Source organism: Lygodium microphyllum, chromosome 26 (assembly GCF_053477565.2).
Source record: "Lygodium microphyllum isolate KBCC chromosome 26, Lygodium_microphyllum_v1.1.10, whole genome shotgun sequence".
NCBI lineage: Eukaryota > Viridiplantae > Streptophyta > Polypodiopsida > Schizaeales > Lygodiaceae > Lygodium > Lygodium microphyllum.
Window position 1 is genome coordinate 88,577,945 of NC_141160.1, and position 15,844 is coordinate 88,593,788.

Consider the following 15,844-nt stretch of genomic DNA (forward strand, 5'->3'; position numbering starts at 1 on the left):
AATATCCCAAAGTTTCATGTGCATAAGAGCAAAGGTCATTTGTGTGGACGAAGTATGAACAAATGCTCATTGAGTTGTTCAATATGAATATTTAAACTAGAACTTGCCATGTCTATGAAGAGGTCTTATTGGAATGTAAGGGACCAACAATTTCTAACTCCTTAAAATGAGACAAGACATGGAACTATATGACTAAAAAAGGCACATTAAGATTGGTCAATGTAAAACACATGAACTCCATTTCTAAATAAAGATCATAAACTCATATTCTTTTACAAGGTATGATCCCAATTAAAAATCTAGTTCATAAAGATGTATGATGTCCATGATAGAAGTTGAAACCCTAATCACTTATCTCAAAACCGCAGATTTTTCCAAGTTTGGGTTATGGAAATGGCTTGCAAACTGCCCTTCAGAGCAAACATCTATTTTAAAGTGAACCTAGAATGATTGCTCTTAGGCTGTATCTCTTGCATAAATTTGAGAAGATAGCTAAGCAAATAAACGCGTACTTTCTTACTTAGTAGTTACCAACTCCCTTGCAAGGGGATAGACATTAGAAATTGAGTGCTTGCTCATGTGTAAGGTAATCTATTTGACTTGTGTGTGTGAAAGCACCTTTAAAACAATGTTCTACTTGTGTTCTACTTTCTTTCATGCACTAGCAACATGCTAACCAATTCAAAAAGAAAAGGAGCAGCGATGTATCCACACTAAAGCCCAAATGTTAAGTCAAGAGTGGGCTCGTTTTGAGACACCTTGCTCTCTATAAGACTTTTAAGAGAAAGCAACACTACAGGATGAATATGTCCTTGATCTGTAATTGTGTTTTGAATGTGCCCATCACATATAAGTGACCAAAGGCTTTCATACCATGGAGTGCAACACTACGATATGGATAATCTTCAACCCGATCTAATTTTAGGACACTGACATGGGAAGTTGACAAGAAGAAAAGTCTGAAATGTGCACACTTTTGTTCCAATACTAGTAGCAACAAGCCGATGCCATCGTCATGTAATCTCCAAACTGAGCACTCAATATTTGAAAACTGAGCACTCTGTTTTTGGCACTGGCAAACTTGATTGGTATGCAGTGTCCTCAAAAGAGCTCAATTGACTGGAACTGGCACCACTTCCACTCAAGAGTCAACAACAGACCATTGAGCATGGAAAAGTCTTGCATGTTGTACACCTTTTACAGACACACACATCCTAGATGAGCAAGATTTTCCACTCTAAAGGATTCCTGAAACATGCTAGTTTGCATGCCTTCATTTGGTTCTTTTAGTTCACTCTGCACATGATTTAGACCCTTCCAGAGTTCTTGCCGACAAAGTATCCAACCAAGTATGCCAAGAGAAGTACTAAAAGGGCCGAAGAACAGCTATGATCCAGAACACTTTGCGTGAAAATTATTGTTAACCTGCCAATCAGACGGTTGTTGAAGTGAACTGACCTGTGCTTCTGAATAATTTCTAGTAGCATCCCAAAAGGACTCTTCGTGCATCATTTTAGAGCATTCTTGCTGACAAAGTATCCCACCAAACATGCCAAGAGAAGTACTAAAAGAGACGCAAGGGCAGTTGTGCTCCAAACGGCTTTTACACGAGAATTTTTGTTAGCCTGCCCATCATCAGATCCTTGAAACGAACTGATCTGTGCATCTGAATTATTTCTAATGGCCTCCCAAAAGGACCTGTCTGTCATACCTGGACTCAAAGCCTCAAGCTCCAAAACTTCAGATTGAACCAAAGGTTTGTCCATTCCAAGTAACTCCATGCAACGACTGCTAACATCCTGCAAAAAATACAGCAAGTGTTATTATATTATGAAACTTGGCACCATAAGCCAGTATAAGCCTCTTGCAATCAACGATCTCTATCCTGTTTCATCAAGGGACTTCACAAACACAAGAAACTCTTCACACAACCTTTTTTGAAACGCCAGAAGAAATGTGCATCATCTGTTAATGCTTAATCCCATCATTAAAGAAGATAATAAAACACACAAGGTTCCACCAGGAAAATAACACACTACTTAGGATGACGCCTGATGCTCCTAAAACACAGATCTGCTGCTACAGTCATAGCAATGGGAAAGGTCTAGGAGGCTGAAAACTGTTGGAGAAGCTGGAAGGTGGCAGGGAGACAAAGGGTGCTGAAGGGCATGAAAACCTCACAAAAGCAACGTGTAGATGATGTCACTGCTGCTGCCACAGAAAAAACAGCAGTTCTCTACCTCACACTGCATGTATACCGCATCCATCACATTGGGATCCTTGCCGATCGCATCAGGAATGCTGCCACAATCTGGGCATGTCTGAAATCTGCTGATAACAACCTCCCACTGCCACAACAGTCGCAAGGGATAAAGAAAGCAGCACCAGCAAACATGATCAGCTGTGAGGCCCATCATAGTCTGAACTGCAACACTCCCACGAATAGCTGGCAAACACATTCTAAGAGAGCTTCATTAGTGAGAATGAACTTTGTGATGTGATGCCTGTGAAGATACACTAGGGTTTGTAGAGAAAACAAAGTATACAAACATGGCTAACACACATGAAACTCATACAAGAACACAAATGGCGAAGAAGAAACTGAGGAATGAATGTAGCAATGAAATGAATGACAAAAGGAAGCAATACAAATGAAAGGTGCTCAACAAGCAAAGGCTGTCCAACAACCACAGTCTCTCACAGAAGTTGGTTAAGAAAGAGTGTCATTCTTTGTGAACTGATACCAAGTGCGGCAAACAACCTATGTCCTAGAAGAAATATGATGCAAAGAGCTGAAGACAGCAGCCCAGCAGGCTGGATATCAAAATGCAGCAGAGTCGAGGCTGAGGATGACAAAATGCAGCAAGGTACCACCTAGCAACAAAATTTGTCTAAATATGCAGCAGCTGCCAGTCAAAATGCAGCCACCCTCTGTAACCAACCTTCCTTCTTGGCAAGGGTGGTAAGTAAGCTGATTAAGCACTAGCTATAGCAAGCATAAAATTCACATAAACTGAAATACAAATGTTACCAATAATCTTGGACATTGGACACCCATTTGGCCCCAAAACTAACACCCTTTGCAGTGTGTCTTTAACTTGTATTGCTCAAGGTTGAAAGTACACTGAGATCCAGCCTAACCTATTTCAATCTTCAATACATCTTGCTATCCATATCAACCAACAAGCCTTCAAAAAAATTTGCCCCTTTGGTTTGCTTGGGGATTAGCCTTCAATTTTCTCCTTTTGAAGATAAATTCTACCCCAAACTTAACGTTGGCTGGGTGGCCTCTTGAAATTCTCTAAAATCCCCAAATTTCAAGTACTAGGCCCTAAATTCTAAGCACTCTTCCTTGGGTGGCTGATGCACCCTAGTTTCTACTATAATTTAGGGTTTATCATCAAAAATTCTTTAATTGCACCCTCTTGGGACTGAATTTGACTGAGATCTATTGAGGCAAACTGTAAATTGGTTGAGAGAGAGAGAAAGAGAGAGAGTGTGTGTGTATGTGTGTGTGACAAGGACGTGAAATGTTATTGCTTTCCTTAGCACTTGATTAAATGTTAATCAAATTTGCTAATGTGACTTACACATGTTAGGTGCAAGTCAATTATTTCACAGTGTGGGACCTAGAACCCCGAGATATTAGTTGGTGACAAAGGCAAAAGTTGTAATAAGTTATGCCTAATAGGTACTAGGTGGTATCCGGTGTCAGATTTTGGCCCAAACCAATTTATTGGCCACTAATGTTGGTGGGGACATTAGAGGCTAGGCATAATTATTTAATTAATGCCAATCTAAGGGCTAATAAATGCTCGTGGATACTTGTAAGACAAATTGGCCTAACCAAATTAATTATTCACTAGTGAAATTAATTTATTGAGCATTAGAATAATTATTAAATCAATTTTCAAAATTAATATTCTAAAAATTTAATAAGTTGAATAATGTTAGAAAATGGGATTAGAAGGCTGTCACTTGGCAAAACTTGCCCATGCAAGTGAAAAAAACGTTTTTAGGAACTAGTGGAAGTCTATTTAGCCATTGTGAGAGAGAAGGAGAGTAAGGGCAAGCTGTTAATGCCATTTGTAGCCACCAGGATTTAGTCCTACAACATGTGACAGCAATTTGGAGCCCTCCAAGAGCAAGTGACAACAACCCAAGATCCTTCTAGTGCAGCTGATAACATACAAAAGGAGACAACAGTCTTTCTAGCGGTCCTAAGCTATAGCTAACAACTTCCATGGCTGTTTAAGAAAGTAATACTTTTTTAATATTTCTCGCGATGAAACTCTAAAATTTCTCTCTCTACAACATTCTCTATTATCCCTCGGCTATCTCTCAAGTTATCACTGCATTTTCTAGGAATTTACAACATCAAAGGAAGAGATTTCAATCAATCTCTACTGTAAACCCTCATTTACAGTAGAATTTAGGGTTGACAGCCACCTCAAAATGTGTGCTTAAAATTGAGGGCCTAGGACTTGAATTCCAACAATTGAAATTGGGAAATTTCAAGGAGATTCAAAAGGCCAACCCGTCAATATCAAATTTGGGGCTGAATTAGTCTTTCAAGGTGCCGGGTGAAGGCCAATCCCCAAGCAAACCAAGGGGCAAATCAATTTGGAGACTTGCTCGTCAATTTGGACAGCAAGAGGCACTTGGATTATCAAAGAAGATCGAGGTCTCAATTGTATACCTTCCATTTGCAATATAAGATAAAGAAATACGGCAAGGGGTACCAATTTTTGGACCAAGAGGGTGTCCAATGTCCAAGATTAAAGTGATAAAGTGGCATTCTCAGTTTACATGAATTTTATGATTGCTGTAATTAGTGCCCAATCAAATTATTTACCACCCTATCCAAGGAGGAATGCTCGTTCTAATAAGGTTCCATTGCCAGGATACTATCAATTTCCTTGACTTGGTGGACCCGAGGTACCTGATTGAAAGTTAGAAGCTTTGCTCTAGTGCTGAAATTGTATTCAGCTGAGCATTACAACAAGAACGTCTTCAAATAGTGAGATGGGAACAAGCAAGCATGATGCCTCTCAATCTGAAAAGTCACGAAGTCTTGGGAAAAAAGGTAAAATAAACAACATGATTATGGACTTCCACTACTGCATGCTGAAACTAACTGTGGTGCATGTTACCTACAACCTCTAGTTCTTCATTTAAGGATATTGTAAGTTGAGTCAAAGCAACTTTCGACATTTTGTGGATGCATGCTGACTTTGTAAACTTTGCTCCCCAACGAGAGAATCCCATGTTAAATATGTGATAGACATGCACATTGATAGGTGGTTGCTTGTTCATAATTCTAATTGTTTCTCAGCAGCAAAGAAGACAGCCAAGAACACTAGTGTTGGAGACACGCACAATCTCCTATGATTCTGTCTGACAAATATTGCATATTAGTTAAGATGAAATCGCAACAATATGAAAGTATAAAGCATCACAATACTTAAGGGGAAGAAAGAAATACAACCTAGTGGAGGTTTCAAGGCAAGTAAAGTTATAGGTCAAGTTTCCGTATACTTCTTGGTGAAGCTTCAGCATTGTTTCAACAATAGATGCAAAGTGGATGGAAGAGAATGACTGGGCAGACCATTCTCAATTATTACAACTTTACCGAGATGCCTTCAACTCGGGCTCAATGAGATTCAGCAAAGCAAGGGTCTCGAGCATTGCCTGATGCTCAAGGGGGAGGTAGCACTTCCACTCCACTAGTTGTGGATAGCTCTCATATGTAGTGAATGTATTCAGCATGCATCCAAGATACTGTGCTGACAGTATGTTTGCCATGAGATCACTACTCGATGTACTAGTCATTGTGAGATGTATGTAGATGCATATGGTTGTTAGTGCGGCTTTGAGCCTATACTTTTGCATCAATTTGTGATCAATTCATTATCAATTGGGCATGAGCTTTTGCCTCAATTTTAAAATCAAAATTCTGATAAGTTTCAACTCAATTTTTTATCAGTTTAAGAACCATTTATGGTCACTTTTGGGATCAGTTTTGCATCAGTTTGTGATCAGTTCTCAGATCAGCAGGTGATCAGTTTGTGATCAAATTATGCTCTGTTTTCAATGGTTTACAGCCGATTCCATGGATAGCAGTATGTAAGTAAATGGCATTGAGAGTTTCAGTCATGGTTTATCTTGAGAATATGCTTTACTATGGTTGTGAAGTCAGAATAGTTGAGAAACATGAGTTATGGATGCATCCAATGGATTTCTAGCAACAATTCTAGGCTAATTCTCAATATTATCTGATGTGTATGCTCGCTGGAAATTTTCAGCAAGGTTTGGGGCATGTGGCATGGTTGGACAACACTGGCTAATGTTGTGACTATGATGCCTTATGGAAATTCCACTGCAATATGCTTTTGTTCTAGCACAATGCAGTGCAATCGAGATCAATTGTAGGGATTTCAAGAGAGAGGTCTGTCACAAGGACGTGAAATTTTATTGCTTTGCTTAGCATTTGATTAAAAGTTAATCAGATGTGCTAATGTAACTTGCACATGTGAGGTCCAACCTAGGATCCCGAGATATCAATTGATGCCAAAGGCAAAAGTTCTAATAAGTTATGCCTGATGGTACTATGTGATACTTGGTGTCAAATTTTGGTCCAGACCAATTTATTGGCCACTAATGTTGGTGGTGACATTAGAGACTAGGCATTAATTAACTAATTAATGCCAATCTAAGGGCTAATAAATGCTCAAGGATATTTAGAAGACAAATTGACTTAGCCAATTTGATTATTAGCTGGAGAAATTAATTTTTTAGCTCTAGAATAATTATTAAATTAATCTTCAGATTATATATTCTGAAAATTAATTTAATAAGCTGGATAATGCTGAAAAATGGGATTAGAAGGCTGCCATTTGGCAAAACTTGCCCGTGCTAGTGGTAGAAACATTCTTGCGGCCTGGTGGAAGTCTATTCCAACCATTGTGAGAAAAAAGGAGGCTATTAGAGAGCAAGGAGAGGCTGCTGATGTAATTTGCAGCCACCAGGGATTAGTCCTACAACATGTTGGAGCCCTCCAGGAGCAGGTGACAGGAGCCCAAGGTTCTCCTCGTGCAAATGATAGCATATAGGATAGGGTATCAATCTTTCTGGTCGTCCTAAGTTGTAGGTGACAACTTCCATGGCTATTTGAGCAAGGCAGCATTAGCTTTTCAACATTTCTCATGATGAAACTCTGAAATTTCTCTCTATAGCATTCTCTCTCATCCCCCAACTATCTCTCAAGTTATCTCAACATTTTTCAGCAATTTGAGCCATCAGAGGAAGAGATTTCAGTCAATCTCTGCAATAAACCCTAATTTAGGGTAGAAATTAGGATTTTGATAGCTGCCTCGAGATGCGTCCTCAAAAATTGAGGGCCTAGGACTTGAATTCCAATAGCTAAAATTGAGAAATTTCAAGGAGTTTTAAGAGGCTAGCTAGCCAATATCAGATTTGGGGCTAAGTTTGTTTTTCAAGGAGCAAGGTGAAGGCCAATCCCCAAGCAAACCAAGGGGCAAATTGGTTTGGAGACTTCCTAGTCAGTTTTGACAACAAGAGAACTTGGATTAGTGGAGGAGATCAGAGGATCTCAATTGTACTCCTATTTGCAATATAAGATAAAGAAATACTGCAAGGAGCGCTAATTCTGGGGCCAACAAGATATCCAATGTCCAAGATTAAAGTGGTAAAGTGTGCATTTTTAATTTACGTGAATTTTATGCTTGTTGTAATTAATGATTAATCACGTTATTTACCACCCTATTCGAGAAGGAAGGCTAGTTAGAGAGAGAGAGAGAGAGAGAGAGAGATTCATTGCCAAAATTGGCTGAAATTTAATGCTGCTCTACTATGAATGGCTGATTGACTAATCGCATCATCAATTGGAGCCCCACATGTAGTCGCCTGCCCTCATGGGTTCCAAAATTGTTGTCACTTCCTTGTAGATTTTATGCTAAGAAATGCACTTAGCCACTTAAACAGCCCCAAAACATGCTTATTTTAGGCTTGTTTTACCCAAAACCCTAAACGGGGAGCGGATCGAGAAAGTTAAGTGGGAGAGAATCTAGAACCCTAATTTTCTATAAATTGGCAGCCAGCTTTCCACTCTTTCACAATCTCGTTTTTACAGGTTTCAAGTGTTACCAGCTTGCTGCCCACACCTTGGTCACGGAGGACATCTCAACCCTTGTTGTCCATCACTATTCCCTACAGTCTGGCGCCTGTTTCCAGCCCTCCACAAGCTGATTGCTGTTGTTTCTGCCTGGCGACTGACTGTTGTTCATCTGCACTGCTGTCGTACAACCTGCCACGGCAACAAACTGTTGTGTTTGTAGGCTCCAACTCTCCTGTCTGCAGATCGCTGCAGTCTTTCTCTCTCCTACCGGCTGTCCTGCCTGCGTTTTCAATCTTTCTCTCGCCTGCAAGCTCCGTTTTTAGTCTTTCTCTCTTTGGCAAGCTGTCCTACCTGCGTTTTCAGTCTTTCTCTCTCCTACATGCTCTATTTTTAGCCTTTCTCTCTCCTGCAGGCTATCCTACCTACGTTTTTAGTCTTTCTCTCTCCTACAGGCTCCGTTTTTTAGTCTTTCTCTCTGTTCACTGCTGTCTCTATCATATCCAACTTCTCACTGTTGCGTTTGCTGGTGTTCGATATCCGAAGGCTGCCTTGCTACTATTCGGGATCCATTCGAAGTACGACACACTCTCCAGCTCATTACCCCTGCCTTAATCCTAGACATACAGGAGTTCGAGGTACAGTATTCATTCACTGCATAGTGTGTTTGCTGCATGAGCATCGTATTATTAGTAGTCATATCATTACATTTATTCACTGTGTTCATTGTCTCTGAGTTACCCTAACCCTAACTCTGTTCCTTTATCAGTCTGTGCTTTGTCGTACGGTTTCTGTTTATGCTTCTGTGTTAGGGTATTTTCTTTACATGGTATCAGAGCCTCGTACTCTCTGAGAAACCTAGGCCTTTGATCTGAGAGCTCTTCGTAAGAAGCAAGAACAACAGTAGGTTCAAATGACTTCGAACACATCAACATCAATTCTATCTCCAGAACAGCCTATGCCGAGAACCGAGCGAGAGTGGGCCGATCAGCTTGCTCCACAAAGTTCCGACATGGTGGAAGACGCATCTGAGTACATGGAAGAAAAGATAGGCAAGCTGACCTCTGAAGAATATAAACTGATCATAGCCTATCAACGAAAGAAGATTGAGGAGCTCAACCGAAGGATTGCCCTTCAAGAAAAGCTTCTGAATGAAGGTATGTATGATTTTCACTCTTCAGATGTTGCACATAAGTCTGATGATGTTGCAGGGCTGTGGAGACCTCCATCACGGATGGGCCCTCCTCTTGGAGAGCAAGATCCGGAGTATTTTCCATTTTTTCAGACTCTTCCGTCCTCTCCGGTGCAAGGTACTTTTGATTCGTCTTTTGTGCCTTCTTCTTTTATCTCTTCTATTTTGCAATATACTGGTAGAGATCATGTGGAAGAAAGAGTCCAGTCTGTTGATTATGGAAAAGGTCCTCTTAAGGACCAATTCTTGTATGTTAACACGTCGCGGGGATTATAAGAAAAAGTCAAGTACCTCTCTGCCAAGAATGCATTTGATGACAAGACTCGTTTTAACGAGTCAACATGGTCAAATTTGATGAGACATGTCCTTGACTCACAAAACCTATGGGATCTTGTGCAGTGGTTAGAATCCCAACCCGATCCCGCATTTGTTCCATATGAGGTCATCCTCTCATGGAAGGCTAGAAATGCCTCCGCTATTGTCGAGCTGATGCAGGGCTTATTGCCAGAGTTCCATTCTCAGCTTCAGTATTTTGACTTAGCGTCAGAGCGATGGGCACACTTGACTGACCGCTATGCGGCTCGAGATAGAACCCGTTGTATTAATCTTGACCATGAGCTTCAGCTTTTCAAAATCACTAACCGGAATGACTTGAAAGTCAAGTTGGCTGAGTATCGGCGTCTCCTCGCTGAATTCTCCACTACGGAGACTCCCAAGTCCTCTGACGATCCAGTCACATTGTTCCTAAATAAACTCCCCAAGAAATACTTCAATTTTGTGGAAGGAATAACTTCAAAGCCTACCACGCCTACATTCTATGAATTTGAGTGTCAGCTGTTTGCGTTACGCACGGTTGTTTGATCAGTTTCATATGAATTCCTCTTCAAAGGGGGCTCTTCTTGCTCATTCTCAGAAAGGGCAACAAGGAAAGGGCAAACCAAACCAAACCTCCACTCAAAAGAAGGTGCATGGCACAATCTTCACCATTGAGGCTGGTTCACGTGCAGTGGTGAGCATTGGAGGCTTCGTCCAATTGACAAGTGTTTGAAGCCCACTTCTTCACAATCACAGTTGTGGTAGCTTATCGAGAGCCTCACAAGGTGGCACATTTGGAAGGCCCACTATCAATCGACATCGATGAAGAGCCATTATGTATGAGCCACTCTTGCGGAGATCTGGTTGTCCATCATCCACTCCCTTACAAGCCACTACAAGCAGCTTTAAAGAGGCTCACAGCATCAACAGGAGCTTCCACAACTGTTCCTTCAAACATAGAGCTACCATGGCATGTTTTCCACTTTATGAGATGGCAACCCTAATGTGTTAAAGGCCTTATACATATATCTAATTGGTTTGGAAGTTAGCTCCAGCCAGACTATTAAGCACTTAAACTTTAAATATTTTCTTCTGAATAATATAATTAGCCACACCAAGAAATCCTGACTACTATAAAGTCCAATCCCTGTTGTGGCAAACCAGATCTCAATCAGCCAATGATCTTGCAGTGTCAACTCCTCCAACAGTCCAGCTTTGCCTCTTGGCACTTTGCCCTAAGTTGTTATCACCAACCGTGGCAATTGTGCAAGACCAAACTGTCCCAATAGCTCTCTAACATGTGGATGCATGCAAATCCCTGCTATCCATGACCTCAATGGCAATTGCTTGTCTCAATAAATTGGCATGCATTGCCTTTAACTGCTGTGAATTACATGCAATAGTCCACACAGCTTGAATCAGCCCTAATCTGCCTTGTTTTCTGAAACCCTAATTCAACCCTGATCAGAAAACCGTAGTTTATGCATTGATCAGCAATTTGTAGATCAATGGAAGAGAAAGAAAAAGATAGATTCAGGAATCAGCACTGCTCTTGCATCCACTTTTTACACTGCACATGTTGCTGCCCAAAGCATGCATGATGCTGTTCCAGCCAATTCTGTCACCAAAACTTTGCCCAGCTGCTGTAGACAGCAAATCCATGATCAGAAAGAAGGCTGAGAGCTGTTCCAAATGGAAGAATGGCTGCTCACAGCCAGCATGATGTGACTCCTCTTATCTGGTTGCCCAAAAATGATTTTCCCCTTCAGGTTCACATCAATCCTCCAGCAGCCAGCCATGGGTTCTCCAACGGTCCAACCTTTGATGCAGCAAATGAGAGAGATGAAGAGTGAAAATGGCAAGATCTCCTTTCTAAAAAGCCAACCCAAGCTTTTGCCTTAATTAAAGGAATTTGGGATTGTCCAAACTTCCAAATGGCTGCCCAAACATTAATTTTTAAGTGGCTCTCAAACTTTGGTCTTAATTTAAAAGTTTATTTAGCCTTAGACAATGAAAATTTTCAACGTACATTTTCAAGTCTCACATTTAGCCTTTGTATCAAAATTTGAATTAGAACCGGTCTTTTTTATTGATAAGGCTAGGGAGAAGATGTCAGCATGTGAATGGAAGTAGAGCACAAATGCACATAAAGACAACAAGCAAAAATGGCCAGGTCAAGTAGGCTCTAGCACAAGATAGTAGTGTGACAGAAAACCCATTCCAAATGAAACGTTTTCAAACTTTTCTTATGTAAGAAACACATTTTTTAGAAACTTGACCTTCTTTCAAAGGGAAAACAATAAGACTTTCCACAAGTACATAAAATAATCAAGTCATTTATCACTTCTTTGTCCTTGTAATATGGATTAGTTTCCAATATGAAATATAATTGAATGACATTTATTTAGATTCTAGACACATGAACTTTTACACATGTACCCCATTGTGCAAAACTTGTTTCTTGCCGTTTCTTAACTTTACAAAAACTGTTTCTGACACATGACACGTGTACAAAACCACCCAATTCTCAAACTTTTGGCTGATTGCAAGATAGATTACAGCATGCCATACAAGTTAATGTAGATTTTAACAAGAGGAATCAATATTGGGAGCTGGTTCCTCGTCTTCCAAGGGGACCTCCAAGAGGAAGGTTATTAGTCTCAAATGGGTCAGTAAGACAACATTCAAGGGTGAGGGTGATCAAACCTTGGACATGTACAATTTGCTACTGAGAGTCTAGAGATATGCTTAAAATTCTAGGTCAAACATGCAATGGACCTTTTTTGAAAAGTCTCATCATTTGGACTCTCACACATCAAGTGCACCAAGGATAAGATACAGGACAGTAGCACGAAGCAACTGATGAACATGGTGAGGCTTAGTAAAGTAAGAGCTAAAAGCAAGGACTTAGGTCTAAGGGGTAACGCGTAAGTGGTTGTACCTCTTCTAAAGCACTATCTGAGAGGAGGCACCATCTCATGATAATAAAATAGGTTGGAGAGAGTCCTTCCTCTAAGTGACAAAATCTCTCTTGAGAACATGTCTTGCCTCTAGATCATCTAGCTTGGATCCTTGGATCAACTAGGAGTACACACTAAAGCAGTGTCATTTAGAATTAGTATTTAGACCCTAAAAATGAGCAATCTTTCAACCAAAATGAGCCTTAAATGAAGTTATACATGGACTGCCACCATAAGAAATCCATCGTGAATGTGAACCTCAACAAAAACCACCTTGACTAAATGTCCACTTTGTGCTAAAGCACCCATCAAGCAAACTCCATGACATCTAGCTCTTCTACTCTACTAAGACATTCAATGAAGCCCTGTGAGCATTGGCGAACTACCTTTGAGCATCGTGTTTGCAACAATACTAGTCAAGAGCGTGGCAAGAAAAACTCACAACCATCAGCCGTACTAGTCCAAACCCACTGAGAGACTCCATCATGGTCCCTCACTTGCAAAACTTTTAGCTTTTGAGTTCTAATTATGAACCTCAAGTAGTCAACAATCAACATGAACAAAGACAAACTTGCCTGATTCCAAAGGGGTTGTAGCTCGCTGAGCCACTTTAGGAAAGCTCTTTATGAAAAGGCAACTTGAGGAATGTGTTGATCAACATGTCCCAATGTCTGCTAACTCCTTAACCAAATGCAGGTTTCTAGTATGTCATCAATCAAATGTCCATAGCAAGCATTCCACAGTAAATCCAATTCAACTACCAACCCAGCTGCAGCAAGGGCCAGTTTTACAACCCTCCTATATACCTATCAAAGAGACCAACAACTTCACCACTAATTATAACCCTTGTGCTGCTGAACAAGACCATTGTGCCCAGATGAGAAAGTTCATATATAGAAAGAAGATAAAAGCCCAAACTAGAACACTTGCAACCTCAAAATGAGGCATATATCATTGTCAACCTTCGGTAGGCATATGGTGCCAATAGCACAAGCATGTGGTTTCAACTTGTTTAAAACAGTGGCGAATTCCCCCTCTGTTGTGCAAGTCCCTAGATAATCACGATGGAATGTCATGTAACTAGTAGACAACCCAAGTCTTTGGCTCTAAAGATGCCTAAGTCAACTCCTCCAAGCTACAGGGCTAAATGAAAACATTCTCTTTAGGCACTGTAGATATCATATTATCACCCCCAAAATGACCTTGTTCTAAAGGCTTTGGTGATCACCCCACCACCATCATAATGGGTAGAATGAGTGTGAAGAGGTTGACAAACAAGACATGGCCATATTGCTAACAAAAGTAGAGGCAACAAGAGGGAACACGTGACAAGGAGCAACAAGGGGAAGAAAACAAGCGCATGGCTCTAGTACACAAGACAAGAGACAAAAAGAGAGGGGACAGGCTGATGGCAAGGGTATGGGGAGCAACCACACAGGAATAAGGAGTGTTTTGGGAAGATGGATCAGAACAGTGTCGCATGTGGTACAAACAATGAGATCCATGATAATAACATTTCGGATATCAGATGAGGCAGTGATATCTTTCGTTATGGAGTGTTTCTAGCCAAGAATTATCATGGGTTTTGTTAATGCTCGCTGCTTTAAAGCACTCTTTGTCTTTATGTGTCCTATGTATGCCTGCTTTTTAAATTCACACCATACAGAGAAAAATCCAAAAATAGTGCTTTCAAGCCTTTCAAAGCAGCTAGTACACATAGAGCAAAAAGTGATTCTCTGCAATAAGCAGCTAATTACATTAGTGCAATCAATTTATGTTGCAGCCAACCTGCAGACTTTCCCCCTCTTGCATATAATCGCAAACAAAAACTCCTCCTTTCCATGGAGCAAATATGCGATTTGGAAGCTTACTTTGAAATCTTACAGCACCATTGCTACATGTTCAAATAATTGGAACTGCGTCAGCATCTACATCAGCCAAATGGAACTTTGGAAGATAAATGTAATCAAAAAAGTAGTAAACACTGAATGCATCAATTTCATGTGCAAAGCCAATCTACCACAAATTAGTAGAAAAATTTCAACCCTAGATTTAAGTTGAATGAAGCCATGTTCCCCCTTTGAGACCACACAATCTAACGCCTTAATTAGTTCAAGACTTTCAATCAGAAGGGTTCTGTTACTACTTGTGTGTGTTGCACTTGAGTTCTTTAGTACTGAAAGAAGAGGGTGAATACAAATACTGCCATCTGTGAAAGCCTGTTTGTGCTGTTCCTGCAGTCAACAGATTGTGCTCTTTGGCACATGTTTACTACTGACAGTCAATCCTCACGATGTCCCAGCTGTCCCCTGCCCCATCCCCTTGTAAGGGACAGCTGACAGAAACTGTGTTATGTGTTTTTGAGATATTTTTAAATAGAAAGTTCCAAATCACTTAATGTGTCAATTACCACACTCTCTTCCACTTTTCTCACACATACGTACATATCTCACAATATCAGCACACACACATGTATTGTTTTAAATTGAAGGGGCACATCCAAAGTGCATGTGTCCATGCTTGCACATGCACACATATGTACAAGCACACAAGTTATTTGATGTTGCGACACTAGTAACTACACGCACAGAAGTTAATGTAGTCCCACATCACACGTTGTACGTGTGTACAGGCTCAATGTGCTTAGCATATAACCATGCATGGTCGTCCCAATGTCTGTGTAGCCCCAACAGCCACAATCATCCCATTCACCATGATATGCATAGTGTAAGGAATATAAATATCATAAATAGACACAAAGATATTAATGGTATCAAGGTACTTGAGTCTATGGAGGTCAATTCGAGAGGCACAAATAGACACATGGGGATGTCAATAGAAATGGGGGTTTGATGTCTATGGAGGTAGACTAGAGAGGCACAGATAGACACACAGAGATGTCAAAGGAAAGCAGATAGCTTAAACTGTGAAGGTAGGATGGATAGACACACAGAGATGTCAATGGAAACAAAATAGTTGAGTGTGAAGGTAGAGTGCACAGATGCAAATAGACTACATAGATTGGATATTATTGATTGATAGTAAGTGAGAGAGATCACGTGAAATTGGATATTAAGGGATACTCTGTTAATATAATGCAGCCGCATCCCACCTTGTAATATCCTGAATACTTTAAAGCATTTAAAACATTTCATTTCCATTCGAAAGCCCGCATGACTATTAACCTCAAATAAGAAACCCCTCCAAAGATATATTTAGTAGAAAGAAAAGAGTTATAGGGGA

General features: G+C 40.4%; 1 protein-coding gene across 6 annotated transcripts in view; it reads right to left on the reverse strand.

Annotated features, from left to right (window-relative positions):
• Positions 1–338: 338 nt before the first annotated feature.
• The window catches only part of LOC148013512 (oxidoreductase, zinc-binding dehydrogenase family protein), a 71,295-nt gene continuing 55,789 nt past the window's right edge, over positions 339–15,844 (reverse strand). For 2 of the 6 annotated variants that reach the window (XR_015688956.1, XM_087668602.1), the window contains 2 exons: positions 14,359–14,495; positions 1,661–1,799 (listed from right to left, as the gene is read on the reverse strand). Coding sequence is in view for 4 of the 6 variants with exons in the window: in XM_087668602.1 (XP_087524728.1) it covers positions 14,369–14,495 (127 nt within the window). In the remaining 2 variants the exon portion in view is untranslated. Of the gene's footprint in view, positions 1,800–14,358; positions 14,496–15,844 lie in introns of all 6 variants that reach the window. The other 4 variants (XM_087668599.1, XR_015688955.1, XM_087668600.1 and 1 more) reach the window with 4 other exon arrangements.